The sequence below is a fragment of the Bombina bombina genome, chromosome 3 (assembly GCF_027579735.1).
Source record: "Bombina bombina isolate aBomBom1 chromosome 3, aBomBom1.pri, whole genome shotgun sequence".
NCBI lineage: Eukaryota > Metazoa > Chordata > Amphibia > Anura > Bombinatoridae > Bombina > Bombina bombina.
Genome location: NC_069501.1, coordinates 547,416,592 through 547,438,938, shown reverse-complemented (window position 1 = coordinate 547,438,938; position 22,347 = coordinate 547,416,592). Strand labels below are relative to the sequence as shown.

At 42.8% G+C, this 22,347-nt stretch overlaps 1 protein-coding gene across 1 annotated transcript in view; it reads right to left on the bottom strand.

Annotated features, from left to right (window-relative positions):
• Positions 1 to 5,588: 5,588 nt before the first annotated feature.
• The window catches only part of LOC128653640 (proto-oncogene tyrosine-protein kinase Yrk-like), a 316,484-nt gene continuing 299,725 nt past the window's right edge, over positions 5,589 to 22,347 (bottom strand). Inside the window, 3 exon segments of the mRNA XM_053707049.1 lie at positions 5,589 to 7,119; positions 7,121 to 7,184; positions 8,794 to 8,925. Of these exon segments, the coding sequence (XP_053563024.1) occupies positions 6,975 to 7,119; positions 7,121 to 7,184; positions 8,794 to 8,925 (341 nt within the window). The 3' untranslated portion in view covers positions 5,589 to 6,974.

Genomic DNA, 22,347 nt, shown 5'->3' with positions numbered 1-22,347 from the left:
ATAAATATAAATCCTAAGATAGCTAGAATATAATTATTATTTATATTGTAGCTATATTAGGGTTTATTTTAAAGGTAAGTATTTCGTTTTAAATAGGATTCATTTAGTTAATAAGAGTTAATTTATTTAGATTTATTTAATTAATATTTAAGTTAGGGGGGCGTTAGGGTTAGGGTTAGACTTAGGTTTAGGGGTTAATAATTTTATTACAGTGGCGGCGGCGTAGTGGGGGGCAGGATAGGGGTTAATAAATTTATTATAGGTAGCGACGGTGTAGGGGGGGCAGGATAGGGGTTAATACATTTAATATAGGTTGCGGCGGGTTCAGGGAGCGGCGGTTTAGGGGTTAATACATTTATTATAGTTGCGGTGGGCTCCGGGAGCGGCGGTTTAGGGGTTAATATGTATAGAGTAGCTTGTGGTGGGCTCCGGGAGCGGCGGTTTAGGGGGTAATAACTTTATTTAGTTGCGGCGGTGTAGGGGGGACAGATTAGTGGTGTTTAGACTCGGGGTACATGTTAGGGTGTTAGGTGTAGACAGCTCCCATAGAAATCAATGGGATGTCTGTCAGCAGCGAACTTGTACTTTCGCTATGGTCAGACTCCCATTGATTCCTATGGGATCCGGCGCTTCCAGGGGTGGCGGATTGAAAACCAGGTACGCTGGGCCGTAAAAGTGCCGAGCGTACCTGCTAGTTTTTTGATAACTAGCAAAAGTAGTGAGGAACATCTGGAGTGACGTTAGAATCGATCTGTGTCGGACTGAGTCCGGCGGATCGATGCTTACGTCACAAAATTCTACTTTTGCCGGTCTCGAGCCTTTGATAACTAAGGCGTATCAGCCTCGCCACAAATACGATGCGGAATTCCAGCGTATTTGAGGTTGACGGCTTGATAACTAGGCCCCAAGATGTCCTACTCCTAAATATCAGCCAGGAGACAAGGTATTCTGATCCACTGCTCAACTTCAACTAAAAAATTGGGTCTCCACTTTACTGGACCCTTAACAATAGAGAAAATAATCTATCCTGTTGCCATTTGCCTTCAGTTACCATCTGTCATATAATTTCCTCTGCCCCTTTAACTTCCACTATTCTTCTGGCCCTTTAACCTGGATTCACCTTACCTTGCACACCACCTCTTTTCCTAATAAATAGCAGCTGCACCATTCTATGTTGCTTGATTATTGCTTCACTATCTACTCAGACTACGGATCTCCCTGTGTCTCTCTGCTTGTGTATCTACTACTCATCTCAAGCTTCGGATGCCATTCGAATGCTGGAAGTATCTTTGTGCAAGTACTACCTGTTTACTACAGTGTTTGTTCAACTTGCAAGGTAACAGTGTTACTAATTCACTTTTGGATTGTGTTTCACTCTCATGCTTGTGCTCACAGCTTGTCAGCTGTCCATCTGTGTACCTACTGCAACTTCTGGTAACTACTTACACAAAAGGCATTACTTGTTCAAGTTTGTTATTGTCATTACTACCGCAACTCATAGTAACCATTTACTCTGTGAATACTAAAGACATTACTTATGTCCGTTTGCATCCTAATTGCTGTGCAGCTGCATCTGTCTTCTGTGATATATGTTTCACAGTTAGCTCTGTGCAGACTTGTTCCTGCAATATTACTACTCAGTAAATAATACACCGTTATCCTATCACATCCATCCAGTCTTCCATGTCTCTCTTTTTAAACCTGCAATACCTGTCCCTATTCCATCCCGGAAGCCACCTGCTCTGGGTCCCATTGTGATAGATGGGTCTAAAGAATACGAGGTGAAAGAAATCCTGAATGCTAGAATTCGTAGAGGGAGGTTGGAGTACCACATATGGTCCCGAAGAAAGGTATTGGGTTCCAGCCTCTGAAGTATATGCATCTGCACAGGTCAAAGATTTTAAGAATAAGCATCCAAATTATCCTATTTTCAGATGTCCCCAGAGGTTACGCCCTAGGAGGGGGCATTGTCAGGTACTTCCCTGACTGCATTCTAGCTACGTGCTCCTGCTTCAGTGTTCCTCCACATGGAATGCCAAAGTCTGTCTTCTGCAGTGGCTGCTGCTTTCTGTAGGCATGCAAGGGCTGCACACTGCGCTGATTTAAGAGGCCATACCTAATTTCAGAAACTCCCTCCTAAGTGGCCACAGGTGTGGGAGTTTCTATATAAATCCATCCAGGCCATCATTCTGGGCTGAGCTATTGAGTAGTTCACCTTGTTCTTACCTGCTCTTAGCTCTCCCTGTATTGCAACAAGCTTGTACTTAACCTTTTTTCTGATACCACTTACCTGGTACACCATGACAGCCTCACCAACTCTACCTGCTGAATTTCCTGTGTTAGCTGAGCCTCTTGTACTTGCTGTACCAGCGCAGCTTACCTGAATCCTGCTGTACCAGCTGCACTTAACTGGTATCCTGTGACAGCCTTACCAACTGTACCTGCTGGGTTTCCTGTGCCTGCTGAGCCTCCTGTACTTGCTGTACCAGTGGCAGCTTACCTAAATCCTCCTGTTCCCGCTGCACTTACCTGGTATCCTGTACCAACCTCACCTCCTGTACCTGTTGGACTGTGCTCCTGCTTTACCCCTTAGTACCTAATTGCTGGACTGATCTCACGGTACCCGACCTTTGGCCTGTCCTTGGACTTTGCTCTTGTTTACCCTTGGTACCTAATTACTTGACTAATTTAATGGTACCCGACCATTGGCCTGTCCTTTGCTTTAGTTTGTCCTTTGGTACCAGTTGCTGGACTGGTCTCACTTTACCAGAACTTTGGCCTGTGTTTGGACTTTGCTCTTGTTTATCTCTTGGTACCTAGTTGCTGGGCTGACCTAACGGTACCCGACCTTTGGCCTGTTCATGAACTTTGCTTTTTTTATCCTTAGGAACCTAGTTGCTGGACTGATCTCACGGTACCCAACCTTTGGCCTGTCCTTGGACTTTACTCTCGTTTACCCCTTGGTACCTAATTGCTGGACTGATCTTACAGTATCTGGCCTTTGGCCTGACCTTGGACTTTGCTTTAGTTTATCCTTTGGTACCTTGTTGCTGGACTGATCTCACTGTACCCGACCTTTGGCCTGTCCTTGGACTTTGCTGTTGTTTATCCCCTGGTACCTAGTTGCTGGACTGATCCCACGGTACCCGACCTTTAGCCTGTCCTTGGACTTTGCTCTTGTTTATCCCTTGGTACCTAGTTACTGGACTAGTGTCACGGTACCTAACCTTTGGACTGTTTTTGGACTATGTTCTTGTTTATAGCATGTTACCTTGGTTGCTAGACTAATATCCTGGTACCTGACCTTTGGCCAATTCTCAATTTCAGTTTCTTTTGATTTATTAAAGTGCCTTAAAAGGACAGTATACATACATTTTCATTTAACTGCATGTAATAGACACTACTATAAAGAATAATATGCACAGATACTGATCAAAAAATCCAGTATAAAACCTTTTACAAACGTACTTAGAAGCTCCCAATTTAGCACCGTTGATGAGATATGCTTGGAACACCCACTAAAAGGGGCTGAGAGCAGGACCTCCCCCCTCCCCTCCATATGAAAAAGACCCATTATACAAACAGAATCAGTCTGAAGTCTGTATACATCAGTATACATCTAAAACTTTTGGGCTTGGTTCGGAGCCTGAAAATCAGCAAAATGTTATTTAATAATAAGCAACACTATACATTTTTTTACAAAAATACACCCAGATGGGATATATAAATGGATCTACAAAACATTAATGCAAAGAAAAATCTAGTGTACAATGTCCCTTTAACTGACCTTTTTGTTTCATGTGAATCTATTCCTGCAACAGGCGGCTATTTAAAATGATACATTAAAAGTAAAGAAGATCATGGGGAATACATTAAAGGGAGGAGATTTTATGGTACATTGCCCTTTTTCAGTGGGAAAAAAACATGTAATAACCAGGATTTCAAACAGGTTTCTAATGAATTGGAAAAGCCTAGAATTTAAAAACTGAACAAAAAGGACTGGAATCAATCCCAGTTTGTTATTGCACTGAACTAACAATAAATTCTAGGCACTGGTTCTATGGAACTAAGACCTTAGCGTCTGTAAACTAGTCTGGCAGTTAGCAAGTTAATACAAGCAGTTGTCCCGTGGGCATAAGGAGGAAGGATAGTGTCTCACACACTTGGCACTTATGTTAGAAATATAAAACCTGCCAGCTGGGCAGAGTGTGTATATATAGAGCTTTGTCATTTGCATAGCTGGGAAGTCTCATCCAGTCAGAACTAAACAGAAAATGATAGCTCTGTTATTCCCATATAACAAGGGTGCTCAATTAAACCCATTGCTTTACTTTCACCTGGATTAATTATCTGGTGCACACCCTTCACTATTAATACTTTTTCTTCTCTACATTTTACCGCCACATTTTAACTTCTTCACTGACATTCACAGGCCCATTTATCAAGCTCCGTATGGAGCTTGAAGGGCCGTGTTTCTGGCGAGTCTTCAGACTCGCCAGAAACACAAGTTATGAAGCAGCGGTCTAAAGACCGCTGCTTCATAACCCTGTCCGCCTGCTCTGAGCAGGCGGACAGGAACCGCCGGAAATCAACCCGATCGAATACGATCGGGTTGATTGACAGCTCCCTGCTGGCGGCCGATTGGCCGCGAGTCAGCAGGGGGCGGCGTTGCACCAGCAGCTCTTGTGAGCTGCTGGTGCAATGTTAAATGTGGAGAGCGTATTGCTCTCCGCATTTAGCGAGGTCTTGCGGACCTGATCCGCAGTGTCGGATCAGGTCCGCAAGCCCTTTGATAAATGGGCCCCTCAGTCTCAGCAGCTCAGATCCACTAGGAATACAAATAATTATACAGTGATATATATATTTATTTTCAATGCCTATGTTATTCTACGCAACTGATTCACTAAAGATTGTGGTATCTTTCCAAAACTTAGTGAATCTGTTTTTTTTTTTTTTCTCTCACTGGGTAATAATATGAACCAGTAACTCACTGCATGTCTTTCTCACACTTGTCTGTCATCGTTTCCTTTTCACACACCACTCCCTCGCAATATTTTCCTCCTCTTCCTCTCATTTTCAACTGTCCACTGCCACCACTAACAGACACATACACAAACAGTTCATCAACTCTTTTTTTTTTCCCTCACCCGCACTCCCCTTCTTAACTCTTGTTTCCTCTTCCTCCACCCCAAAATGAGGTAGCTTGTAGGGTGGGTAGGGGCTGGCACACTATATGTGTGCAGAAGGAAAAGGCTGGTTCTTTGCCAAACTGTGTTTGCACACACAGCAGAAAAAGCCAGCTTGGGAGATTGAGGGAGGAGGGGGGGGGGAGGTGGAGAGAGAAGAGTTTACGCAAGGAGAGAGGTGTGAAAATATCTGAATCAGCTGAGAGGTGTCTGTAACATAACCCTGAGAGAGGGAGAAAGACAGATGAAAAAGGACTAGAGACAGGAGTAAAAAGACTGCAGTATAGATGGGGGGAGGAGAACGATAGAGACAAAGGGGGATAAAGATATGAAAAAAGAAAGGAGAGAGACAAAATAAGATGCACTAGACTACTTGAAATAGACAAATAAAGGGGGCACATATACATGTATAATAATTTATTCTTAAAATGCCAACTCTGTACAAGTAGAGATACTGTAAATTATAGTTGATCATGACATCACAGATTCAAATATTATTATTATCGGTTATTTGTAGAGCGCCAACAGATTCCGCAGCGCTAAATATCATTTAATGTCAAGTTATGAGCTCTGCCAATGAGCGCACAATCTAGAGAAAAGTGGAATGTGAGAGACGAAAAAGCAAACAAATAAGCAGAACGTCTCTTTGTCCCAGATACTGTTTCTGGATTCTTTTCAAACAAAATCATTTGGTCACAGTTAAGGGAAAACAAGGTTCCCATAATCCACATTCTCCTTCACAGTGATAATGATATGGGACATAGAGGCTGGCCCCTCTAGCGCTAAACAGTTCAGTCCATAACAGTATAATAAAAGCATCTGCTTCCTCTAGAACAGGAGTAATATCAGGATTTAATGTCACCGTGCTGTGCAGACTCTGGATGTCTCATAATGGTATTAGATATGCTTCTTTGATTAAATACATATCTAATTATGTCCTTTGCATATTAAACTATGACTATTTGGAAAATAACTGTTCTTTCACAAGTTATAGTGCTATACCAAGGTGCTGGAAATTGATACCCTAGATACTGTTAGGGTAAATAATCACCACTTCTTCTTGGTATATGACACCAGTCGTTTAATATGGACTCTTCTCTTGTTTCAGATGTTATCATATAGTCTTACATGTCAGTGTTTTAATTGTACTAATTACAGGTCCTTTTGGTGCCCATAACAGCATCGAGGTTGGACCTTGGGAGGCTTTTCATGGGCTTGTGCTGTAATATACAAACATAAAGGAGACATTGCAAGCTGCCTTTTTACATTTAATAAGGTTAACCAGTGCCTGACATTAAAGGGACATGGAACCCAAACTTTTTCTATCATGATTTAGAAAGAGCATGTAATTTTAAACATGTTTCTAATTTACTTCTATTATTTAATTTGCTTCATTCTGAAAATCATATCTAGATAGGCTCAGTAGCTGCTGATTGGTGGCTGCACATATATTCCTTGTTTGATTGGGTCACCTATGCGCATTGCTATTTCTTCAACAAAGGATGTCTAAAGAATTAAGCAAACTAGATGAAAGAAAAAAAATGGGTTTAATGTCCCTTTAACACATATGAGACACACTACAAAAAGCTGACTTCTTTCTTTCATTGAGGTTTCTTCCATGATCCCTATAAGTGACTCCAGTTTCTTTTCCTGATGATAATTGCATGAGTTTCTCCTTGATCTAGATAGGTTTACATTGATCCTAGAAGTGATCTTTATCTATTTATTTAGCTGCTTTCCTTCTGGTTAATCTTAACTGCAGTTCTAGGGCCGGCCTCATTTATGGTTCTAAATCTTGTCTCCTGGCTGGTACTGGGGTTCAGTAGCAGTGAAGTAATCTTCTAGGAAAGACTGCAAGTATTCAAATGTAGGTCGCTCATCAGGTTCCACTTTCCAGCACTGTAACATCATATCATAGAGAGATGAGGGACATCCGGGGGGGGCAGTCCATACGTTTTCCACTTTCTACATAATCTAAAGTCTCTTTATTATTTCTACCTTCAGGGGGAAAGAAAAAAAGTGTCAATTCAGATGAAATTTAGATTTAACTAAAGTGGAAAGCAAAAAAAAAAGTTAAAATAATTATACTGGTTTAAGAGAAGGGAATTAGACAAAAAGTGCAACAGTCTATTGTAAAGTTGACAAGCTCTAATTTGTTTAAATATGTCATTTGTGCATTACTGACCCTAGATAAACATGTTTATCCTCCACAAAGGGGTTAAATACACAAATAAGGTTCCACTTGGGAGAAACAAGCATTGTAGCTCCTGTGCAGAACATGGGCGGTGATTGGTGGGTGGTGTGACTGGAGCTCCTGATTGGCAAATTATCTTTGCTCAGGAGTTGTAATGCTAGTAGATGGATGAGCAAGACTTTAAGGGCCAGATTTAACAAGCAGCGGATGCTGCTGTCTCTGCCCGAAGTTTCTGGCTCGCTGGAAACTGAAGTTAAAGTGAATGTAAATTTTGATGCTAAAGTGCCCGGTTTTTAAAAATTCGATTAAAAACAGGGGCACTTTAATTCATCAAAATTTACATTTCACTCGTGTTGTGAAAAAAACTTACCTTTTAATCTTCACAGCAACTCCTGCTTCCTCCGGCCGTTGCAAGCAATTTCTGATGTCAGAAATGATGGATAGGTCATCCTCCAATCACGGCTTCCTCCCAGGGGAATCAGTGTCTGATTCAATGCCGTGATTGGATTAAGCCAGATTCATCATTTTAGACCCAGGAAGAGGCTTTGCGACGGGTGGAGGAAGCTGGAGCTGCTGTCAAGATTAAAAGGTAAGTTTTTTTTCAAAAAAGGAGTGAAATGTAAATTTTGATGAATTAAAGTGCCCCTATTTTTAATCAAATTTTTAAAAACCGGGCACTTTAGCATCAAAATTTACATTCACTTTATGAAGCAGCGGTCATAAGACTGCTGCTCCTTAACTTGTCTGCCACCTTTTAGGACGGTTGACACCCCCTGCTAGCGGCGGATTGGCCGCGAATGTGCAGGGGGGCGGCATTGCACAAGCATTTCACAAGAAATGCTTGTGCAATGTTAACTGCTGACAGCGTATGCTATCAGCATTTAGCGATGTCGAGTGGACATGATTCGCTACAGCAAATCATGTCCACCCGGCATATAATAAATCTACCCCAAGGTGTGTGTTTAACCCCTTTGTAGGAGCTAAACACTTAGGGGTCGATCACAATCCTTTAGAAAAATTCTAATGTTTTTCTACAGAAAACAACCATTAACTTCCACAGGATTTTTGTAAATAAATTGATTGATACGTTTCTCTAAATGATTGTGATCGCCCCCATAGTTATCTATGGTCCATCAAGCAAATATTACATACTCTAACCAATAGGAGCACATGGGTTTTGCATTCAAATGTCCCTTGTATGCAAAACAATAGGAAACATGGTTATACCAGGAGAAGATGGCGAATATATAGAGAGAATAAAAAAAACTATGTCTATAATATATATATATATATATATATATGTGTGTGTGTGTGTGTGTGTGTGTATGTGTGTGTATGTCTTGATACTGTTTATTTCTGTAGATCCGTTCCCTCCACCCCCTCCTATCTTGTTGCTAGGAAGATTATCTGTACCTGGATACGGAACCCTTCCTTTCGTCACCAGCTCAGACACCATGATCCCAAATGACCACACATCAGATTTAATAGTAAATCTTCCATACAGGGCAGCCTCGGGGGCAGTCCACTTAATGGGAAACTTGGTACCTATATGAAAGACGGCAATTATAAAAAAAGGGACTAGGGTAACAGGGACACAGTAAAAAAGGGATGGGGAAACAGGAGCATTACCATGGCATAATATAATAAAAAAAGGTTAGTCTGTGACAAGAGGAAAAATAACACTAATGATACTTGGACCAAGGTAAACATGACAACAATACAATTACAGTGTTAAAGGTACATTCAGGTCATTTTATATATATATATATATATATATATATATATATATCAATCAATTAAATGGACATTTAACACCTCTTGCTTTTGTGTAAACATTGTGTTTTGACCCTCATTCCCTAGGGAGGGCAAAAAACAAAATCTATTACTTAGGTTTTCAAAATGCAGGAAATTGTCTAAAGTAGCAATTTGATTTGTAGGAAACAGAATTTGCCTTTTGGCCTCCTAGGGAGTGTGTAACAATGGGATTTTTACACAAAAGCAAGATGTACTTAAAGGGACAGTCAACCTTGACAATAATGTGTTCCCTATCATTAGTTTGGTCCTTAATAAGGTCTCCTACCTGTGTCCCAGTACGCTGCTCAGAACAGTCTGAATGTTATTTTCATATGATTGCCGAGGTTTGCCGTTTGAAAATGGCCCCCCAACTCCTCCTACCGCTGTCTTCTTCATTCTCAGGCCTCTTCGTTTTCTGTTTTTCAAATTTTGTGCCTGTGTACGTTTATGACGTTGATTACGTCACCACATTGTGCACCTATTAACTGCGCATGCGCAAAACCCCCACCGGAAGTGTTGGGGAGCGTTTTAAAGCTTGCACCATCAGAAGCCAGCCCGATCGATTTGAGCGTCAGAGATGTGAGTATCTGGGTGCTGGTTTCTGTTTTATATATACACATGAGGATGATCCTGGCCACATAGATGCTAGAGGTTTTGGGGCATTTTGAGGCGAGCCCGGGTGGGATTGTGCGAGTGCGAGTGACAAATTGTTCCCTAGGAACTAAATTGGCATACAAAAGTTCCGGGTGAACTTGTGCAGTGACGTCACCGGCTTGACAATGCGCATGCGTCGGGGTACGATTATTTGCGAGCCCATAGAGACACCGCTCAGTGTTTTGCAAAGGAGACATGAGTGATGTCATTGGAGGAGGAGTTGGGGGCCATTTTAAAACGGCAAACATCGGCATTCTTATGAAAATAACAATCACACCGTTGTGAGCAGCGTTCTGGGACACAGGTAGGAGACCTTATTAAGGACCAAACTAATGATAGGGAACACATTATTGTCAAGGTTGACTGTCCCTTTAATGTGCTTTTGTGCACAGCACTAGGAAATATCTATACAAAATATAGGTTTTAAAAGCATTTAAATTGTCATTTTATTAGCAATAAATACATGGTTTCGTAGTAAGAGATAGACCTCAAAAAACCTTTAGTATGTTTATCGTTTCCTTTGCTAAATAAGGACAGCTAAAAAACTCCTGCACTGATCTAGAAAATTCTTTGTAGCATGTAGCATGATCATAATTGTCAATTCTGCAGGACACCCTCCCTGGGGCAATTGGCCATGATTTTTAGAGATAAAATACAGGAAAAGTAGATAAACCATATAATGGAAGTATATTCATTTTACTATTTACCGTGCATAAGTAAACATTTTATTGAGAAATAAATATCGAGTTTAAACTTTAATGTTGTCCCTTTATCATTAACAGACAACCAAGAGATGGGTAACAGTAATGCAAGTAATACTAGGAATATCAGTGACACTAAACAAAATAGGGCTGGGGTAGCATCAATAATAACAAATAAGAAATGGAAAGGAATAAAAGGGATGATAATAAGGAAGGTACTAAGGTAAGAGGGTAATGATAAGGATGGAACTGGGAACTGGGTAACATTGACACAGATAATAATGGGTCTAGTGACTGGTAATACTGATAAGTAAAAAAAAAAAACTAACTAGATAGCACAGTGGAAATTATTAAATATTGGTCTGGGGTAACAGTAAGGACATTAAGGGCAAGATTACAAGTCAAGCATTAATTCACGCTCCCTCTCGAGCGTTAACTGCGCTAGAAGTAAGCTTTTTGTGTGTGTTGGGTGGTGCTCATATTATGAGTTGAAAGTAAACTGTTTTCAATCGACGCGCTTTAAAAGCCGAACTTAGAATATCACGCACACGATAACCTATTACCCCATAGAAGTCAATGGAGAAAAAAAGTGGGGGAAAACGGACACCCAACTCACGTGCAAACCCGATGGCATAGTCTCATGTGTGCTAACCCGACATGAAAAACTAAATTTATGCTTACCTAATGAATTTATTTCTTTCCGGGCATGGAAAGTCCAAGATTTTATTCCAATTACTAGTGGGATATTCAACTCCTGGCCAGCAGGAGGAGGCAAAGACCACCCCAGCAGAGCTGTTAAGTGTCACTTCCCTTACTCATAACTCCCAGTCATTCAGCCGAAGGGAAATGGAAAAAGAAGATAACACAAGGGTATAGAGGTGCCTTAAGTTTATAAGTTTATAACAAAAAGCTGCTATCATTACTCCATGCCCGGAAATAAATACATTTATCAGGTAAGCATACATTTTGTTTTCTTTCCTATGGCATGGAGAGTCCACAATTTCATCCCAATTACTAGTGGGAACCAATACCCAAGCTAGAGGACACAGAATGTAAGGGAGGCAGAATAAGACAGGTCGACCTAAACAGAAGGCACCACCGCTTGAAGAACATTTCTCCAAAAGGAAGCCTCAGCCGAAGCAAAAGTATAAAATTTGTAGAATTTGGAAAAGGTATGCAAAGAGGACCATGTGGCTGCCTTGCAAATTTGCTCCACAGATACTTCATTTTTGAAAGCCTAGGAAGAAGAGACAGCCCTAGTGGAATGAGCCGTAATTCTCTCAGGAGGCTGTTGTCCAGCTGTATCATAAGCTAACCAAATAACGAACAGGGCAGAAGAAGAAGAAGATCTTTAGCAGCTTCCAGGTAAAATTTTAGAGCATGCACATCATCCATGTTATGCAAAAGACGTTACTTCTGGGAAGAAGGATTTGGACAAAAAGAAGGAACAATTTCCTGATTAATATTGTGATCCGACACTACCTTAGGAAGAAATCCCAGCTTAGTACGAAGAACCACCTTATCCGCATGAAAAATAAGTTAAGGGGAATCACAATGTAGAGCCGAAAGAAGCAGAAGAAATAGCAAGAAGAAACAAAACCTTCCAAGATAACAATTTAATATAAGGTCTGACAAGGCATCGCTCCAAGCAGTCAGCTTCAGAGATTCCAGATTTGGGTGGAGAAAGGGACCCTGAAGTATAAGGCCCTTCCTCAGAGGTAACCTCCAAGGCAGAAGAGAAGACATCTTCACCAGATCCGTGAACCATATCCTGCGAGGCCAGGCAGGAGCTATTAGAATCACAGATGCTCTCTCCTTTTTGATATGAGCCATGAATAGTGGAAGGAGAGCAAATGGAGGAAACAGGTATGCTAGACCAAAGTTCCAAGAAACCGCCAGCACATTTATATGAACTGCTTGAGGATCTCTTGATCTTGAACCATACTTTGGAAGCTTTGCGTTTCAACGCAACGCCATCAGATCCAACTCTGGAGCCTCCCACCTGAGGGTTATCATTAAGAATACCTCCGGATGGAGAACCCACTCCCCGGGATGAAAAGTCTGCCTGCTCAGAAAATTCGCTTCCCAGTTGTCCACCCCTGGAATGTGGATGGCAGATAGGAGACAATCGTAAGATTCCGCCCACTGAAGAATTCGGGTCACATCCTTCATTGCTAATAACTCCCAGTCCCTCCCTGGTGGTTGATGTATGCCACTGAGGTAATGTTGTCCGATTGGAATCTGATAAACTGGACCAATGCTATTTGAGACCAAGTTGTGAAGGCATTGAAAATTGCACTCAGCTCCAAAATGTTTATGGGAAGAGAAGACTCCTCTCGAGTCCAAAGGCCCTGATCTTTTAAGGAGCCCCAAACTGCTCCCCAGCCTAATAGGCTGGCGTCCATGGTTACAATCACCCAGGAAGGTCTCAGGAAACATGTACCCTGATACAGATGTTCCTGTGAAATCCACCATGAGAGTCTATTTTTAGGGGATCCAGAGTTATCCTCTGCGAGAGATCTGAGTGGTCTCTGTTCCATTGACTGAGCATGCATAGCTGTAGAGGTCTCTGATGGAACCGAGCAAAAGGAATGATGTCCATGGAAGTAACCATCAGACCAATCACCTCCATGCATTGAGCCACTGATGGACAGATAGAAGACTGAATAGAAAGGCAAGAAGTTTGGATTTTCTGACATCCATCAGAATTTTTTTCATGGATAGAGAATCTATAATTGTTCCCAAGAAACATACCCTGGTATCTGGTACTAGGGAACACTCTTCCAGATTCACTATCCACCCATGGGAATGTAGAATAGACAACAACATCTCTGTATAAGATTTTGCTACCTGAAAAGATGACGCTTGAACCAAGATGTTGTCTAGGTAAGGCGCCACCGCTATTCCCTGAGATCTGACCACCTCCAAAAGAGCCCCTAGAACCTTTGTAAAAATTTGAGGAGCCGTAGCAAGGCCAAAAGAAAGGAGAACAAACTGGATATGTTTGTCCAGAAATGCAAACCTCAGAAACTGGTTATGTTCCCTGTGAATGGGAACATGAAGATATGCGTCCTTCAGATCTATAGTCGTCATGAACTGACCCTCTTGGACCAAGGGAAGAACGGAACCTTGAGGAATTTATTGAGACATTTTAGGTCTAGGATTGGACAGAAAGTTCCCTCCTTTTTGGGAACCACAAAGAGATTTGAATAGAATCCTTGACCCTGTTACTCTACGGGAACTAGAACAATCACATCTCAGGGAAGATAGGTCCTTTACACAGTTTAAAAAGGCCTCTCTCTTTACCTGGTTTGCAGATAACCTTGACAGGATAAATCTGCCCCTGGGGGGGGCAATACTTGAATCCTATTCTGTATCCCTGAGATACTATCTCCATGGCTCAAGGATCTGGGACATTGCGGATCCAAGCCTGCAGAAAAAAGGAAAGCCTGCCCCCCACTTGTTCCGGAACTGGATCAGAGCGGCCCCTTCATGCTGATTTAGAATCAGCAGAAGGCTTCTTGGCTTGTTTCCCCTTATTCCAAGGCTGACTGGACCTCCATGAGGTCCTGGGTTGCTCCGGCTTGGAAGAGGAAGACTTTTGTCCCTTGAAGTTAGGAAAGGAACGAAAATTAGAATTAGGGCGACCCTTAAGTCTATTCTTCTTGTGCTGAGGTAGGAAAGATCCCTTTCCACTGGTAATTTTGGAAATGATCCCAGTCAGACCAGGACCAAATACAGTCTTACCTTTAAAAGGTAAAGACAGAAGTTTGGATTTCGATGATACATCTGCAGACCAAGATTTTAACCATAGAGCTCTGCGAGCTAGAACTGCAAAGCTAGAAATCTTGGCTCCCAGTCTAACCACTTGCATGTTGGCATCACAGATAAAAGTATTAGCAAACTTAATTGCCTTGATCCTATCTTGGATCTCCTCTATAGTGGTCTCTTTGGAAATCAGGTCAGACAAGGCATCACACCAATAAGATGCTGCTCCTGCAACTGTAGCAATACTTCCAAATGGTTGCCACGGTAGTCCCTGATGAATATACATCTTCCTTAAGTAAGCCTCCAGCTTCTTATCCATGGAATCCTGAAAAGAACAACTAGAAGAAAATACCAAGGAACAGTAGAAGAAATACCAAGGTAAAAAGGTGCCAGAAGAATAAAAAATAAGAGACACCCCACAGAAAAATATGGGTGGGGATCTGTGTACTCAGGTAAGCATAATTTAAGTTTTTCTTTATAAATGGAAAGAGTCTACAGCTGCATTCATTACTTGTGGGAAAACAATACCCAATACATTAGGTGGCCCATTCTGAGGACACCAGGCCTGAAAAAAACACAACCCAACCAAACCCTGCTTCGTCGGAGCCGGGCAAAAAAACTAGAAGGAAAAGGCCCCAAGGACACTGACCCGCAGATAGTCCGAAAGCCTAACTAGAGACCGCAAGCAGACTCACTGAGCCAATACTCTTCCAGGAGAACTGTCGCCCAGCAGTCGGTCCCCACACAACCCTTACTATTACAGAGCCAAAATCCCCAAAAGGGAGAGAACAAGGGTAAGCCAAAGGGATACCCAAAAGGTACAGCAAAATCCATAAAGGAAAGACCCCCTTCAAATGAAGGACAAGTCCACAGAGACCCGAATGGATCCCGAGAACAAGTGGAGACGACGCCCAACCCACAAGGAGCAACCGGGCATCATCAAGGAGAAGAAACATCTCCCAAACATTGTGCAACAGCACAGAAAAAGACAGCTGAAGAGACAAAGTCCTCAAAACGTCAGAACTCAGAGACTGAGTGAACAGAAAATTACAAGCAGCAAACTCAGAAAATAAACACCTGAATTCAGTAATGCGCTGCCATCCGTAGGAGACAAAGAAAAAACACTATCTGTAAGGAAGAAGTGGCCCAAGACCGAAATTGCCCAACCTCCAAGACAGAGGACACCTCCAGGTAATCCAGGCTGCCAAGCCTACTCACATATCTCAAAAGGGGAGAGGCACAGAACCTCTAAAAAAAGAAGGTCCACTGTCACCCCCAAGACCTGAAGATGAACAACAGATCTCAGATCCTACACCTAGCCAGACCAGCCTAAGTAATGGCAGATTGAAAAGTAAGGGAACCGAAACGAAACCCAAGACCGGCCCCCAAAAGGGCGGAAGAATGGACACAGCCACTTCAACCTAAAGACAAATGAGCAGGCATTAGACCCAAGGAGATCTAGCAAGGCCACCCAACTAAGTCTCAATGCAGAGCCAGCAGCTCCCCAGATGGAAAGGAACAACTCAAAGAGCAAACCAATCCCGAACCAGATAAACATCTGTTCCAACCTCCCGAACACAGGAGAGACACCTAAAAGGGAACCACACCTCCGTAAGGAGGACAACGAGCCCCCTAAAGAGGAGAGTGTTGAAAAACACCTGCCCATAAGACAAGAAGTCGTAGGAAGAACTGAGAGGACACAAGGCCACGTCACTGACGAACGCGGAAGAACCCCTTAAAACACCATCATGCAAGCACACTTAACAGGCGCAAAAGTGACAGCTGTGCAAACGCAAACCTTCTGTGTGTTAGGCAGGAAGCCCCCCATCAGGTCACGTTAGCTGGCTGTCCCAAGGGAACCGTATCGTCCAGCACAAGACAAGGCCCAAGAAGCCCAGGCTATCAATAAATCTGGCCAAGTTGTAAAACAGAACAGCCAGAACAAGGGCAAAGCCCAGGTACCCCGGAAACTGGAACCCCCAGGCCATTTCTTGGATCATAAGGTCCGGTAACATGCCACGGCGGGATCCAAAGAGAAAACGCAGAGTAAAACCCTTGACAACCGGAATATCAGGACAAGAAGCCCGGTCCCCACAAATGTTTAGATTAATCTTCCAGGCACATATATCCCTGGTCTGAAATAAAAAAACAGACTTCCCAGGGAAAAATCCAGAATAACCCGGATAACAAGAGCAAGAAGCCCTTGCAAGTCCCGACCCAAAGGGAAGAGACCACCCCTTGCAGGAGCCCAACACTCCAAAAAGCCAGGGCCATAAAAGGACACTAGAGCTAACAGATGTCCAAGCATCATTAACATGATTGTGCTTGAAAGAGTGACTAATCCCCCTAAGGGACACAAGGCGCTGCTCAATTTATCAACCTTGAATAGAGGAAAGGCTGAGTAGACCTCGCCGGGGATCGAACTAGCAACCCTCGGTTTGCTACAGTACAGAGTAGCCACAAAGCATTAGTATGCTGAGCTAGCTGTCCAGCTAGCCATGAGCTCCAGACACAAGGGGAATAGTGAGGACAAGTCACCCGAACAGAGCAACATCAAGCCTCCACATCACCTCAGATTTAAAGTCAGAGGACAGTAAAACATGGGCTTGGATGCCACCTGGATGGCAATACCTGAACCATATGAGTGAAAAACCACTAGCATTCCCAACACTGGGGAAGGACCCCTCACCGGAGCCTAAAAAGACCTCACTGTCTAATGTCCCGAAAAGGAACAACCAACTCCCGAATGGAATCCAAGTCCCCCGAAGGCAACCCATCCACAAGGAGAAACGAACAATCCAAGAGGTCTCAATGAAGAAGAGAACCACTAAAGGAACAAGTCCAAAAAGGACAATTTCCTAAAGCAACACCGCCCGACCGGCGGAAAAGAGGCGCTAAAACCCTCTAATTTTCCCATCACGTGGGAAGGAAAACTCTAGGTTCCAAGGGTATCGGAAGCAACAGAGAGTGACGCAGCAAAATTCACTGACCCAGTCACCAGAGAGACGGCTATTTACGACTGAACAATCCCGAGAGCTGCACAGACCCGCAAATAAAAAGAAACATAAATAATGTTAATAGCACTCGGCACTCCAACCTGACAAACAAGGTATAATAGGCGCCACATGTCTGAATAAGCCGCGAGACAGAAGATCTGAACTCAAGCAGAACCAGCCTGCGACCCGGGTCATAACTGCCAAGCTGGCTAAATCCGCCCTCAGAGAGGGAGGAAGAAAAAACAGACAAACATGGGACTAACGTGTCCCGAACAACTTCCATAGAAGCAAACAGCGAGTATCGATCGCAAAGAAATTTCCTGCAGGAAACATAGTATGAAAAATAAAAATAAAATTCATCCTAACCGGATAAAATAAAATAATAGGCAACCCAAGGGTTAACGCCCAAGAAGAACAGAAAGATCCGCAGGACCAGCCTAACGGAAACCCTGTTGTTCCAACAAAACTGGGAAGGATCTCGATAACAAGACTTAAATGAGATTACTTCATCCCCCCATGTCTAACGAGGTGAGCCATTCGAAGTAGGAGACTGATGAGTCCCATAACCGAGAAAGATAGGATCCCCAAACAGATCAAAAATGTGTCTGAGTAGAACACGAAGATGAACCAGCCTGTAGCGAAAGGCACAACACTCAGGAACAGTTACACCCGCAGGGAAGTGCACATACCCTCCTGTGGCCGAGAGACCAGGGGCAATTGGACACGAACACAATCGCAAATAAACATCTGTACTTGGAACTCGCCTCCCGGAGGACAGGACCCCCCAAGGCGGATGGCTCAGCAGTCCCTTGAATCCCCGAGCCTGAGGAACAAGGCACTCTAGAATGGCCTAAAGAACATAACTGACTGACCTGAGCAATGGGGCCAATTCGCATTCATCACAGGACGAAGAATCTGAATAAAAAAGTTGAACAATCTCAACATCAGTATCCTCCATAACTGGATAAAGGATACCAAAAAATTTACTAAATATAAAACAATTTAAACTGCATCTGATACCCACAATGGCGGGGGCACTCACCACCTCCTATGAACCAGACACCAGAAAACTAGAATTCTCCATCGCCACTCTGTCAGGAATGCGGAAATGGGAAACCAGAACGTAAACACACCTGGTCACAAGGTGAACCGTACAGTCCAAAAAAGCGCTCCCAACCATAAGGTTGCATCACTTCAAAAGGCCCTTATGTTCCAGCCATGAGCCTGTTTAACACTACACATAAGCAGATTGAATCACATAACAAACATGATTAAAAAAAAACCCTGTTCAATAACCCCCCTCAGGAGATATTAACCCTTGATTCCAAGATACTAAAGGAGACTCACTGAGACCCCTATGTTAAGTTAGTCCCGCAAGGTGGTAGCCTCTCGGGAAAACATTAGTGCAGTACATTCACAAAGAAAGAAAATGAAACGATCTTACCGGAATCTACGCCGTGGAACAGGAACACGGCCCTTCAAGTGTGACGGATAGTAGCATCGCCTCTGCCATGGACTTGAGAGAGGAAAGCAGGCAGCGGAGCAAAGTTCGACAACGCCGATTGCTTGAGGAGCTGTTAACATGAGTCGGGATGGTTTCGCAGAATGACTCTTCCTGCATCTCCGGACTCTAACTTTCATCCAAGCCCTCACTGAGAGACTGACAGGATTACGTAAAACTCCTGTCCCATGTCGAAGAGTACTACCCTCCATAAGAGACAATTTAATTCTGACACTTCTCTGCCAACCTCCTGGGACGAAAGGCAAAGAATGACTGGGGCGATGAGGGAAGTGGGAGGAGTATTTAAAGGGACACTGAACCCAAATTTTTTCTTTTGTGATTTAGATAGATCATGCAATTTTAGACAACTTTCTAATTTACCCTATTATGAATTTTTCTTCATTCTCTTGATATCTTTATTTGAAAAAGAAGGCATCTAGGCCTCCATTACATATGCAGAATTGCCCGCAAAATCCTCCGCCGCCAGATTTTACACGATTTTGGTATTAGATGAAAAACAAGGAGAGAAGAGCGACTTTCTAAACAGATGATACACTGCATCGGCAGTGAAAGACACAGACTTCCGGCATAAACCGGAACCAGCTTATCGCAGAGACTCACAGCTGTCTAGCCGCATACACGCTTCACTGGGGAACTCAGCTGAGGACTGAGTACACTACCTTGCTGCATTGAAAGGCGTCCTGGGGAACGGTAATTAACCAGTATTTTCGAGACAATTGTGTCTTACATGCCCATGTACTTTACATATCTGGTACGCAGAATACCTACTGTTTTATTGTTTTAGTGTGTTTTGTAGAAATAAAAACTTTCTTCGCTTGAGTCCGGTTGCGCTCTTTTCTCCTTGTTTTTCAGCTTTTGCCTTGTTCTAAGGGATTTTCAATGATACACCTTCAGAAGAGCAGCATACACCAGTTTGTTTGGTGAGGACTAACAACTTGATACACCTACGAATTGTAAGATAAACTTTAACTGTGGGATTTATCTATTTGGAATCATATTCTGAAGATTTTATTTTATTCAGAGTGTGTTATATTTTATGCATTTTATCATATTTTATTTAATTGTTCACTGTGTATTTTATTGCTTTACTGTTTATTTCACAAACGCAGTCTGCTGAACTTGTCTATTATAATCACATTTTAGGAGCTTTAAAGATATATCACATATTTATACTGTGATATATTAGGTCATAAGTTTTTGTGTGTATTTATACTCTCTACATCTCTAATATAGTTCTTTCATCTATATTACATACTGCACTATTAATCTCTCCTTACCAGTAGCGCTGATACTTTGTTCTTTTGTTTTGTTAGCTACGATTTTGGTATTACATATACGGCGTAGCATACAAGTTATGCGCGTATATTTCACCCGTCGCCCACAATCATTACTCCCATAGGCTAACATAGAACCGCGTCGTAAATCGGTATCCAATATCCAGCGCAAGGACCTACGTGGCGAAAATGGAGAAATCTTACTCCATTTTTACCTCGTCATAAAAGGCAGCCGCAGCAAGCCTTGCGCTGAGTATAGGAGCACCGTAACTCCCGAAAATGCCTTCCAAAATAAACTAACACCTAACGCATGCTCAATGTCTATTTACCTGTCAACCGCAATCCCCCACCACAATAACTAATAAAGTCTATTAACCCCTAAACCGCCATAGCCCACAACGCAATAAACCTAACCCCTAACCTAACCCCCCCTAAATAAACTAAAATTACCTCATTTACAAAATACTAAAGTTACTATTAAATATAAAAAAATGTACACTACTTTTAAAATACAAATAAACTAAGTATAAATTAAAGGGGCAGTCTAATCAAAATTCAGGAGTAGACTGTCCCTTTAAGCAAGAATTACAGAAAATAAAAAAATCTAAGATTACAGAAAATAATAAATAAAATTACCAAATTTTAAATAAATTACACCTAATCCCTATGAAAATAAAAAAGCCTACCCAAAATAAAAACACCCCTTAATCTAATAAACTACCAGTAGCCCTTAAAAGGACATTTGGCAGGGCATTGCCCCAAGATAATCAGCTCTTTTGCCACAAAAATATACACAGCCCTCCCACCAGTAAACGCCCCCACCCACCAAACCCCCCCCAAAAAAAACTAACACTAGTAAAAACGCTAAACTACCCATTGCCCTGAAAAGGGCATTTGTTGGGCATTGCCCTTAAAAGGGCATTCAGCTCTTTTGCTGCTCACCCTATCTAAATAAAATAAATCTCCCCAAAAACCCCTTAAAAAACCCTAAGTCTAACCCCCAAGTGGTCCTCACCTGTCCTGAAGTCCAGAGGAGAAGGTCCTGTTCCAGGCGGTGAAGTCTTCTTCCAAGAGGCAACCTCTCCTTTCTTCTTCCAGGAACCAGCCGGCGCGGAACGGAGGGCGGAGATGAAGACCGGCGACTCTGGAACTGAAGACCGGCGACCGCGGAGCCATGGAGCGTGGAGGATCCTCTTCATACTATCTCCGCCGTACACTGAATAGGAATTCAAGGGGGCCTAGTTATCAAGCCGTCAACCTCAAATACGCTGGAATTCCGCAGCGTATTTGTGGCGAGGCTGATTCGCCTTAGTTATCAAAGGCTAGAGACCGGCAAAAGTAGAATTTTGTGACGTAAACTTCGATCCGCCGGACTCAGTCCGACACAGATCGATTCTTACGTCACTACAGATGTTCCGCACACAAGTGCGGCACTATCTCACTACTTTTGCTAGTTATCAAAAAACTAGCAGGTACGCTCGGCACTTTAACGGCCCAGCGTACCTGGTTTTCAATCCGCCGCCCTGGAGGCGACGGATCCCATAGGAATCAATGGGAGTCTGACCATAGCGAAAGTATAAGTTCGCTGCTGACAGACATCCCATTGATTCCTATGGGAGATGTCTGCACCTAACACCCTAACATGTACCCCGAGTCTAAACACCACTAATCTGTCCCCCCTAAATTGCCGCAACTAAATAAAGTTATTACCCCCTAAACCGCCGCTCCCGGAGCCCACCGCAAGCTACTCTATACATATTAACCCCTAAACCGCCGCTCCCGGAGCCCACCGCCACCTACATTATACCTATTAACCCCTATCCTTCCCCCCTATACCGCCGCCCTCTATAATAAAGTTATTAACCCCTATCCTGCCGATCCCGCACCTCGCCGCAACTAAATAAATAGTTTAACCCCTAAACCGCCGCTCCCGGACCCTGCCGCAACCTATATTAAATTAATTAACCCCTAATCTGCTATTTTCTAAAGACAACGTTGCTAGCCTCAGCTATTGTGTACTGTAATTAGGTTTAGTGATAAACATTCACATTGTTTAATCACATCCAGAGAGCAGACGCCCAAGTGATCAGAAAGACTAAATTGTTTATCTGCTTAAGTAATGTAATTCTATTGTATCATGTCAAACGGCGTTTTCCCTCTATCTAATGTACAATATTCTTTCAACCCCCCATCTGGGGTCAGACCTGCATAAATACTGGGCATATAGCCCTTAATAAAGTGCATTCTGTTTTTACCTT